Below are 11,689 nucleotides of genomic sequence, written 5' to 3'. Positions count from 1 at the left end.
TTTAGCGCTCGTTCCATCAAGTGTGGCGGAAGCTCAAAAGATTTTTTTTAACTTTACAGTGTCTGTGATATTTTATCGGACAATGGTCTACGGCTGTTTTTTGCGCGGACAAGATGTCTCAGTTATTGGACAGTTAGTCGAGGTGCGCTTCTATTTACATCTTGATTGGACAGACTCTGCGATGAGCGCCCGCCCCCTTAGCCATACTTGGAGTTACTCGCAGAGTGGCGGAAGTGCCGGCGATACTCACATCCGGACACGTTGTTGCATCAGAATCCGGGACGCAGGATGGCAGCGAGTGAGGAACAGAGTGAGTTTTACTCCAAATTATTGTGCATTGTAACCTCTTCGGTACAGTAAAGACTACAGTGTGAACTGACACGAGAGACTGGTGGAGCTTTTTTTTTTGTTGTCTTAGCAGATACACGTGATCATCTTTTCTGTTAATAAATTTGGGTTTTTACTGGGCAGATGCAGCATCACAAAAAAGCTCGTGTTGTAGCGTATTACCTTTACATTTAAATGAGCTAACTATTATGCAGTCATTCATTGTCGATAAAGTCAAGACTGGTGTGTAGTGTCGAGCACTTTCCTCTCTTTGTGTCGAGGGTCCTAAGTGTTTCAAGCTGTGATGTTTAGTTTTGACAGCTGGGAGCTGAAAACCTAGCAGAAGGCTGCGTGCGCCCGTGCGATGGTTAGCGGGTCTTGCTTAACACGTATATATAACTCTTAAGTTCACGAGCGATTTCAAAAGCCCAGCTGGTTTAAGTTAAAAGATAGCAAACTTTCTTTATAACAACCATATGGCAAATACCAAGGTATCGATACTGTGCGGTTACATATCAGTTATAAATAAACGCCGGCAGACTGTTAAATACCAAAAGACTAATTTGATTATTCTGCAGCGCTTCATACTTGCAAATAAACGGACATTGTACAGAATAAAGGCGTACACATAATAGAATCTACTAGCAACAAAATTAAAGCCGATGCTCATTAGGATAGTGACCGTCAATCATTTCGTACAACAATGCATTCCACACGTCCGTGATCGGTAATTTAGTGGCTTGTAGCAGCGCATGGCCATACCGTAGTCATGGAGCTCTTTTTATTTACAATCTTTCAGAAAGCCTGGATGGCAAAAAAATGTAAGACAACAGAAACAAAGTAAAGAATGCCATGGCATCTCTGACGTACTACTTGGTTACAAGTGTTTGTGCTTTATGACAATGGAAAGAAGTAAAGGGTAATGAACATGCAGCTGCTTAGTTAGCCTTGGAGTATGGAGGAATATTTCAGACGGAATAAAATAAATATATAAATCTGCAAATGATAAAAGTGTAGTGAAATGTGAGCATAAATGATTAAATATGTCATGACATGAATAGCACCAAACGCAGCATGAAATAAGCTCGGCAATGAAAACTGGCAAATCTGATAGGGCGGGTCCTAGTGAGAGTAGTTTTTGATTGGAGAATTGTCGGTAGAGTGACCGGTAAACCTTTGGGTGGCAAGTGCCACATTTACAGCAGACACTTAAGATGTGACTCTAAAGACGAATTTGGAGTTTTCAAAATTACAGTTGCCAGTTCACACAGTTTTTTACTGAGCATCATTTTCTTGCACACGTATCTGACATGCACAGTCACAGCTTTGTGCCACAAGTTTCCCAAGACAAGTAGAGCGCATCTGTCCACTCTGCAGATGATTCACCAATCAAAACGTTGTACTTGCTAGAGCTAACCCTTCCAACTGATGAGTCAAGGTGACAGTTTTCATTTCAGGATCTATTTAATGTTGCTTGTGGTCTCACTAAAACAAATAAATAACTAAAGAAATGCAGAAAAAATAGGCAAACATTTCACAACACATTATTTTATACATATTTAATTATTAAAACATTTCATGCTGCTATTATTTGTTCATTGTCACATTTCACAGTACTTTTACTGTTTTGGGAAATTTATTTATTTAATTTTGTTCAAAATATTCCTTCATATTGAAAAGGAAATCTTGCTGTGTATGGTAGGGGTTGCCAGCTCCAGTCCTGGAGGACCACCGTGGCTGCAGGTTTTTGTTTCAGCCAACTCCCGTTTTTCATTGGACTCTTAGCCTAATTTAAGTGAGGCATTATTTGCCTGTTTCTTTGTTTTGGAGTCAGTGTAGAAATTACTATCTAAGTTTGGTAGATTTTTATTAATTATGTAGTTCTGTAGGGCAGCACGGTGGTGCAGTGGGTCGCGCTGCTGCCTCGCAGTTAGGAGACCTGGGTTCGCTTCCCGGGTCCTCCCTGCATGGAGTTTGCATTTTCTCCTTGTGTCTGCGTGGGTTTCCTCCGGGTGCTCCGGTTTCCTCCCACAGTCCAAAGACATGCCGGTTAGGTGCACGTCCCTAGTTTCTGCTTGGTGTGTGTGTGTGTACCCTGTGGTGGGCTGGCGCCCAGCCTGGGGTTTGTTTCCTGCCTTGTGCCCTGTGTTGGCTAGGATTGGCTCCAGCAGACCCCCGTGACCCTGTAGTTAGGATATAGCAGGTTGGATAATGGAAGGATGGATGTAGGTTTTAGTTGTATGAGGAATATGTAGTTTTTTTAATTGTTAACAGTATTTTCAATGTAACTTTCATTCTGCTTTTTCAGGTGTTCTGATTATTTAATTGATTATTTACTAATTTAGCAGGTCTGACACTGAAGTCATTGCTGCTTTCATCATCCTGGGTGTCTGCTATGCTGGTTGTTAATTGTCGCTATTAGGGTTCAATGAAGGGAGCAAATGACACAGGAAAAGGGAAAAATAATTGGAAAACAACAAAAGAGAATTAAGCATTTATAGCTCTAGAAAAAAATAGAAATATTTCTAAATGTCTTATAAATGTAAAAACCATACTGTTGTGTTTTTCTGAATGCAGAATAAGAGAAGAGTTAAAAACAACGGCTAATTAACTGAATTCAGTTGTTATCGATTATTATCACTGTTTGTGAATCTGGTTGGAGCAAAAACCTGCAGCCACATGGGGGTCCCCAGGACCGAGTTTGGGAACTACTGCTCTATAGGCCTTGCAATAATTACTGTCAGCTTATTAACAGTGCCGTTCAGCAAAACTCATTAACACGTGAAACTTGTGTATGGATCACGTCAAGGTCGATTGTTTTCTGCAGCTCTGTTTTAGGATACTTAATATTCCAGCCCATCTCAATTAATAAGATATTTCATTTATGAATTTTATGATTTTTATACAGAAAATGTGTCTGTACTCTTTGATCAACTATGGAATTCCTTTAACACATTTTTTTTCTACTTCAGAAAAGTCAAAAAGTTTGGTTAAAAATAAACTGCGTATTAAAAAATAAAAATAAAGAAATATATTAGCTTGTAATCAAGAGAATATCCGCACTATTGCTAGTCTTTATAAGGTACTGCTGCACCTCTAGACAATCTTTAAGTCAGTGTCACGTTACACAATTTCTAGTTTAAGGGAATATCTAACTTGATGACTGCAGTTGCTAATCTCGTCACCTGAGGACGTCACTTTACACAACTAGAAATTCTAAAGTATGTCAAATTAGTCGACTGCAGAATGGCTTTCCAGCACACAGTTTCAGGATTTCCAAAGCACAGCGGGTTCACCCTTTATTTTCAGACAGTAATTGAAGTCTGCGATATATAATACCAGTAACGGCGTACTACACGATAACATGCAGTGAATACACTTGACTTGACCATTCCTAGTTTTCATCCTCTTTCTCTGTATGTTTATCATTCGTTTGCTCAGAGGTTGATGCGCTTGCTGCTTCCTGAGCAGCTCTTCTTTTCTCCGTCCTAGCGGCCCGCTGCTTCTCTTTCGTCGGCATCTTTTTGTGTTAAAACTGATTAAGTCAGGGTTTGTGTTGCTATTACTTAGTACATTTTCTTTAATTTTTCACCTCAGCTTGCACTTTCAATCTGCCTCAAGAATGGTTCAAGATATGAAGAAGTAGGGGAAGTGACGGTGGAGATGGTAGGGATGAGAACGGCGCAGATACGCATGTGCCGCCTTGCTGGCCGCACCTGAGAGTTGATTCTACAATAAAATAAAAATAAAAAGAGGAATAACCTTGGAGGTCAATCATCACCCCGATGACGGCAGTAGAGGTCACGTAAACAGGGGTGTCGAACTCCAGTCCTGGAGGGCCGCAGTTGCTGCAGGATTTCATTCTAACCATCTTCTTCATTAGTGACCAGTTTTTGCTGCTAATTAACTTCTTTTGCCTTTGTTTTAATTAACTTGACTCACCCCTTAGTTGTTTTTTTACCTTAATTAGTAGCCAAACAATAATGAGACACAAAACAAGCTGCCACATCACCAGCTGACCACATTATCTGAACATAGAGAAAGGTGATGGTTTCAGTAAGGTTGATCTGTGAGGTCACCAAAACATTTTGATGGTGTTCTTAGAAAAAACAGAAAATCAACAGTTTTGGAAAAGTCTGCTGTGGCAGAATGAGAGCAGCAACGAGCCGTGGAATTAAATGATAGATTTAATTAACAGCAAGAACTGACTTCTCATTAAGGAGTGAAATTGGTTGGAGTTTGAAGCCCCAGTTTAGCTGGTCATCTATCAGCTCGTTTCACGTCTCATTTCTGTTTGGATGTCATTTACTGAAGAAAAGAATCAATTCAGAGCACTTACTCCTTAAGGACAAGGCTATTAAAATGAAGGGAAAAAGAGTTAATTAGCTGTGAAGGCTGGTCACTGATTAGGAAAAGGGTTAGAATGAAAACCGGCAGCCGCTGCGGCCCTCCAGGGCTGGAGTTTGACACCCCTGACGTAGTATATGTGTATAGATAGATAGATACTTTATTAATCCCAAGGGGAAATTCACATACTCCAGCAGCAGTATACTGATAAAAAACAATATTAAATTAAAGAGTGATAACAATGCAGATATAACAGACAATAACTTGTATAATTTTAACATTTGTATAAAATTTCAGGTCAATAGTTCAAATGGTTTGCGAGCTACAGGTGATTTAAAATCCAGGACAGACAAACGAACAGCCACGGTAGCGTATTATATATAAAGATATATGACGATATATATAGACACACACACACACAGTCAATGTTATCGATATTGGCAATTAAACACTGGTTAAATGTAAATGTTCCTTGCATTTACTAGTTTTAATCATTTTTAATCTTCAGTTGCACTACAGTTTTTTTTTCTGTTATAATATACATTTACTTTATTTATACAGGTGTGTTTATTTTCAGTGCATCAGGTAGATATCTGTAATTCTTGAGGTGTAACTATAAGTATGCATTACCATTTTAATTATGTAGTATTTATTTCTTACGAAAACTTATACTGTACTAGCTGTGTAAGCCCGTGCTGTAAAAAACCCGGGGTCCTAGAAACTATTGAAATCGTCAGGAAAAAAAAACTGAAATGTAGCAATGTCAGGTAATTGAAAGGAACTACTCTGGGTGTCTCACTCTTAGGAGGTTTTGTTTTGCCGATGTGCTCGCATCTCTTGTGATTAGTGCCGGGAGGAAAAGTAAAAGGCATTCCGTTTTACAAATGTTAGCGGCTAAGCGACTTTGTCTTTCTTCTGAGGCTTTGTTTTGCTGACCCGCTGGCCCCGCTTGTGTTATTAGTGGCCAAGCGAGTTTTCGGTTTCCTCGGAGGTGGAGCTCTTACCCCGACTCCACCTCTCACTTCCGGGCCGGACAGACAGACACACAGATGTTTATATGTAAGATGACACAAAGCAACAAGTGCTAAACATATTGCAAATGTATCAAATGTTCATAAGTTGTTTATCAAGAAGACGTAAGGCTAACATGCTTATCAGGTTTATACGTAAAAGACATTTTGCTGTAACGCTAACAAGACTATTGTTAATTTAGCAGCAATTTCAAATTCGTCTATCTTTTCTTTTTGTAATTGAAAAGCTGAGACACATAAAGCAAGCTCGCGGTCCAAACTCAAACGGTATCCATTTTAATTAAAGGACAAAATAAAAAGGTTAGAATTTGTTAAAGTAGTTTTTCTTTCTGTTTGTTTTACTGCACATGATGACTTCTCCAGTTCCTTTTTCTGTTTTATACTCCACTTTCTTTAGTGTAAAGGCTAATATTCCAGTCACCTCTCGCTGTCTTGTAAAGCAAGCATTGATTTGCTTTTTTACACTACAGGAAGTTTGCTGCTAAAAAATTAAAATAAAAAAAAAAAGCTGAGCGCTGGCTCAATTACCGTAATACCTCGCATAAAGGAGCACTGCAACCAAATCACCATAAAACCTACAAAAGCAGGGTTCTGAAAAGATCGTTTTTGGGTTTTTTTGTGAATGGCCAATTTTACAGATTACCGATCAAGTCATTTTTAATGAAAATCGGCTGATTTCAGATGGGCGGCGGTAGATCAGAGCATCTCATTGTATTCAATGGAAAAGGGTCGCGTAATTTTAGCAAAGTGTCTCGTGTTGGGTCGCCAGGGCCATCGACATTGCTCTTCTATGACATTTGGAGTCAGTTCTCCAAGGAGGTCATACGTGCCCACCCAATGTTTTGACTGTTGTCGGTGATTCTCCAAATTGGACCAAAACCCCAGTTGTCTTTTCATGGACAGGGTCCTTGAGGATACTATAAAGCAGGGGTTCTCAAACTCGGTCCTGGGGGACCCCTGTGGCTGCAGGTTTTTGTTCCAACCAGCCTCTGTTTTTAATTGGACTCCTGGGCTAATGAAGTGAGTTGTTGTTTCCCAGATTCCCTATTTTGGAAACAATATACAAATTAGAAAACTAAGTTTGGTTTAAAAAAAAAAAAAAAGTATTAAAATGTACTAAGCAGTTATATGTATTTTTTTCTTTTTAACAGTATTTTCATCTTGATTATCATTCTACTTTTCTAGGTGTTCTAATTGTTTAATTAATCCGTTATTTACTACTTTGTGGGGCTGACGCTAAAGTACTTTGTAGCCTTTCACGATTGAGTGTTGTTTGCTTGGGTTTCTGCTCTGCTTGTTTTTAGCAAACTGCACAGAGAAAGGACAAAATATAATAAAAAGAGAGTTAAGCATTTAAATCTATAGTAAAAACAGAAAAATTTCTAAGTTTCTTATAAATGTAAAAATCATGCTGCTGTGCTTTTCTGAATGTTGAATAAAAGATAATACCAGCTAATTAAATGAGATCAGTGCTATCAGGTGTTGTCACTGATTAGAAATCTGGTTGGAACAAAAACCTGCAGCCACAGGGGTCCCCCAGGACCGAGTTTGAGAACCCCTGCTATAAAGGGCAAGACTGAGTCTCGAGGGGAAAAGAAAAAAAAGTTTTGGAAACACTGAAATAATGGCGTTGTGTAGCGTAACATCAGGTGGGACTTAATTTTATAGAAATAAATCTCGGTTACTTTTAATCTTCACTGGTTGTATAACGGCTGATTTTTTGCTTATTTAAAGAATTGTAATGCGCTCCCCATAATTCCATGGGGGAGTTCATTCGGTTTACTTTTGTACTGCGCGCTCCACTAAGTGCAAGCTTAAAGTTCTGTCTGTAACAAGGGCGGTACCAGGAAAAAGCGATTAGAAACTTTACTAACTACATAATGAATACACATATATAGACACAGATTTGTTTAAACAACCAAGACAGAGTAGTCTGAACTGATTAAAATATATTATCTAAAAATTAAAAAAAAAAAGGTTACTTTAAAAATGAATGTGACATCCCTTATTATCTCAAGCTAGACTAAATTAAATTTCTTTTACAAGGAAGAGTGCAGAATTGTTTCAAAATTTGGCACTAGTTTATTAATGTTAGGATAAGTTTGCTATTCTGTCTCTGAGGAAATGTATAATGGGACCCATGTTTATTTTATTTAAATCGTGCTCTAGGCTGAATAAGTACAGGAATTATATACTGTAATGTAATGTGTTTTAACTCTCTCTCTCTCTCTCTAACTTCTCTTTTTGAAATGTTGCATGGCTTGTATTCTTGATTTGACTTTCCGTTCTCTGAGGGAAAGTCAATGATTATCTGCGCTCTCTTTCTACAATTTATTAGAACTGCAGTAGAGTATATACGGAATGATGTGTCTATTTTTTTACAGCTTGGTCCCCATGCTTTTCGGTGCACTTGGTCCAGTGCACCACATGTTTGTTTAGGCCCTCAGAAATTAAAAAGAAAACAAAAATAGTTTTTGGTTGGGCCTCAGCCACATTTGCACCACTTCTTTGGTGGTCTGTGAGGAAACTGACGACCCTCTCAAGGCATCTTACACGTTGGTTCATTAAGATCACTTTATAGACTTGCTGAATGCTGTCATTGGAATTGGACATGGACGGGCATCCTGCTCCTGTGGGTAGAGTAGTACAGCCAGTCCAAACAAAATGATCCCATAAGTGTGGATAATTATTGACTTACCCTCCTATTTTGTAATGCGACTCTGTGTCTGATTGTGTCTGATTGCTTGGTACTGTAATACACAATATTTTGAAGCGTAAAACATCCATCCGTTATCCAACCCACTATATCCTAACTACAGGGCACACACACGCACCAAGCACACAATTGGGACAATTTAGGATCTCCAATGCACCTAACCTGCATGTCTTTGGACTGTGGGAGGAAACCAACGCAGACATGGGGAGAACATGCAAACTCCACGCAGGGAGGACCCGGGAAGCGAGCCTGGGTCTCCTAACTCCAGCAAAGCTAAAACATGTTATTGCAAAGTATTCACTTAAAACAGTATTAATATTTCATTCATTTTCCACTATTAGTTCAGGGTCATAGGTTGCTAGCACATGTGGATGAAGGGTAGGACCTAATCCAGGACTGGACTCCCGTGCATAGTAGGCCCACACCCACATCGTTCATTCCAGGCCAATATGGAGTCACCATAGCTTAATTTGAGGAGAGACACTGGAATCTCCTAAGTGTCTGTGTACACTCCCCTACAGATAGTGTGACCCAGTAGGGTACAGCCTGGGTTTGTAGTAGGTAAGTTCACTTAACATGGGCAGTCAGTGGGCTAAGAATAAAATTCAAATCCCTGAAGTTTTTTAAAGTAGCACCAATCATCATGCTCTGGTAAAAATTCTAAACATAAAAAAAATATTCCATTTTACTTTGTTGAAAATAGGTAACATTTTATTAATCATTTGGTTTTGCAGTTTGTTCTTACTTTTGCGTTGTGATGACTCTTTAGGTTTTAGTTAGGAACTAGAAAAGAAATCTTGAAATGTCCTGTTCCTCTTTCTGACTTAAATTAGTGCTTTGACTGTTTTACAGCTTTTGACTATGGCCTTTTCTTGAAAATCAGAGATGAGTCTTCCCGGGTAGTCGCCTTGAATGGGTACCTGAGCACTCGCAGTTACATAGGAGGGTTCACGTTTTCACAGGCCGATGCAGAAGTCTTTGAGACTCTCCAGGCGCCGCCTCCTGAGCAGCACTTTCATGCACTACGGTGGTACAGACACATAGACGCCATCTTGAGCAGCAATTCTCAGCACGCCAGGTCTTGCAGCAGTGAGTACAATGCTTATCGCCATACGGGTGCACAAGTGAAATGGAATGTCAGTCATCTAGCTTTCCATATGATGCAAAAAGCTAAAAATAGTCCAAAATGTGTTTATGCATATAGCCAATGTGGTAACCTGCTTCTTTCTTCACGGTGTTGTGGCAAGCAACAGACACAAGGCAGGTCGTCCCCTAGATTTTGTTAGTGGGACCTCTTGCTGACTTTGGGGGAAAAATGGGGTGGTTGTGGCTTTGGTTGTTCCTTCTCAAAGAGGTGGCAACAACAAGTAATTAATAGTAATGACGAAAGAAATTAAAATGTGAAGAAAATCTGTTTACACCCAGAAATTAATGCAAGCAATTTTTTTATGCCACAAAAAAGGCATACAACATTTTTTTGGCAATACTTTAGGTACTGCAGAAATTCATTTATTACACATTTACTCTTAAGTAACAAGTCATTAACCAAGGCTTCTTCTGGTGTTGTAACACTTCGATAAAGTAGTTATTCCTCTTATTCAACATTACCTATTAAAATAACTTCACTTTGTAATGGTCAAAGGTGGCATAAGTGAGACATACAGTGCCATCCATAATGTCTGGGACAAATATACATTTTTCCTTGATTTCCCACTCTGCTCCACATTTTAAAATTACAAATCAAACAATTCAGATGTGATTAAAGTGCACATTTCAGACTTTCATTTAAGGGGATTTGCATATATTTTGGCCCCACCATGTAGAAATGACAACACTTTTTCTGCAACCCCCCCTTTTTAGGACACCATTATGTTTGAGACAATTGGCTTCACAGGTGTTTGTGGTTCCTCAGGTGTGTTTCTTGGCTTCGTAAGACACCTCAGCTTGCTTCTACCCTTTGGAGTCCGCAGATGCCATTGTTCAACACAAGGACAACAGCTGTGCCAATGAATGTCAAAGAAGCCATCATGAGGCTGAAAAATGAGAATCAAACCATTAGAGACATCAGTAAAACTTTAGGATGACCTGAGAAAGAACACACTGGTGAGCTCAGTAATCGCAAAGGGACTGCTAGGCCAAGGAAGGCCTCCACTGCTGATAACAGAAGAATCCTCACTATGACAAAGAAAAATCCCCCAATGCCTATTTGACAGATCAGAAACAGTCTTCAGGGGGCAGACGTGTGTGACAGAGATGCCTATCAGTTGAAGACTTCATGAGCAGAAATACTGAGGACACACTGCAAGATGAAGACCATAAAAACAGGATGGCCTGATTACAGTTAGTGAAAAAGGACTTCAGATATCCTGTAGAGTTCTGGGAAATGGTCTTGTGGATAGATGAGACAAAGATTTACCTAATCAGAGTGATGGCAAATTCCTAGTGTGGAGATGACAAGGAACTGCCCGAGATCCAAAGCATACCACCTCATCTGTTAAATATGATGGTGGGTGTGTTATAGCTTGGGCATTTATGGCTGCCCTTAGGTACTGACTGGCACATTTCTCTTCATTGATGATGGAACGGCTGATATCAGTGACACAATGAATTCTGAGGTGTAGAGAAACATCTGGGGCCTCATGCATAACGCCTTGCTTAGAATTCACACTAAAACATGGCATAAGGACAATAGCGGAAATGTTCGTACGCAAAAAAAAAACCCAGATGCATAAATCTGTTCGTTTGCCAACTTCCATGTTCTTCCACTCCATAAATCCCAGTCAGCGTGAAAAGTAACGCACCTGCACATGCCTGCTGCCACTCCTCAAACTCCTCCCAGAATTAGGCCTCTTTGAATATGCAAATCAATATAAATAGCCCTTAAAGTCAGTGTTCTGTGAAAAGGCAATGACAAAAGCATGGGGGTAAATAGAAGAATTTCAGCGAATGCCAAGTGGAGGCAAAGAAAAACGTACTATTTGTTGGTTTAAACAGTGGTATAAACAACAAAAGGAAGTTGATCGAATGACATAGAGTATCGGAGAAACTTGAAAGCTCAAGTTCACAAAGTCGCACAGTGCCTGAAATAAAAAAGAAGTTGTCACATATCAAAGTCACTGTGGAACGGCGAGTCGTAGCCTATCGTCTGAGTGTCATATGAAAGCTTATTAGGGTACAGAGAAAAGAAAAAATAGGCACACAGTGGGGAAAAAAAGCACGAAATGTCAACTTTAATCTTGAAATTTCCACTTTAATCACATAGTTTATT

The 11,689-nt window shown here is 39.4% G+C and overlaps 1 protein-coding gene across 2 annotated transcripts in view; it reads left to right on the top strand.

Annotated features, from left to right (window-relative positions):
- The first annotated feature begins 234 nt into the window (after positions 1 to 234).
- Positions 235 to 11,689, top strand: part of cars1 (cysteinyl-tRNA synthetase 1) — a 123,753-nt gene continuing 112,298 nt past the window's right edge. Inside the window, exons 1-2 of one of the 2 annotated variants that reach the window (XM_039737019.1) lie at positions 235 to 310; positions 9,274 to 9,510. In XM_039737019.1, the coding sequence (XP_039592953.1) occupies positions 289 to 310; positions 9,274 to 9,510 (259 nt within the window). In that variant the 5' untranslated portion in view covers positions 235 to 288. The remainder of the gene's footprint in view (positions 311 to 9,273; positions 9,511 to 11,689) is intronic. The other variant, XM_039737028.1, reaches the window with a different exon arrangement.

This window comes from Polypterus senegalus, chromosome 1, assembly GCF_016835505.1.
Source record: "Polypterus senegalus isolate Bchr_013 chromosome 1, ASM1683550v1, whole genome shotgun sequence".
Taxonomy (NCBI): Eukaryota; Metazoa; Chordata; class Cladistia; order Polypteriformes; family Polypteridae; genus Polypterus; species Polypterus senegalus.
The sequence above is the reverse complement of the archived record's forward strand: the minus strand, read 5'-3'. Positions and strand labels throughout refer to the sequence as shown.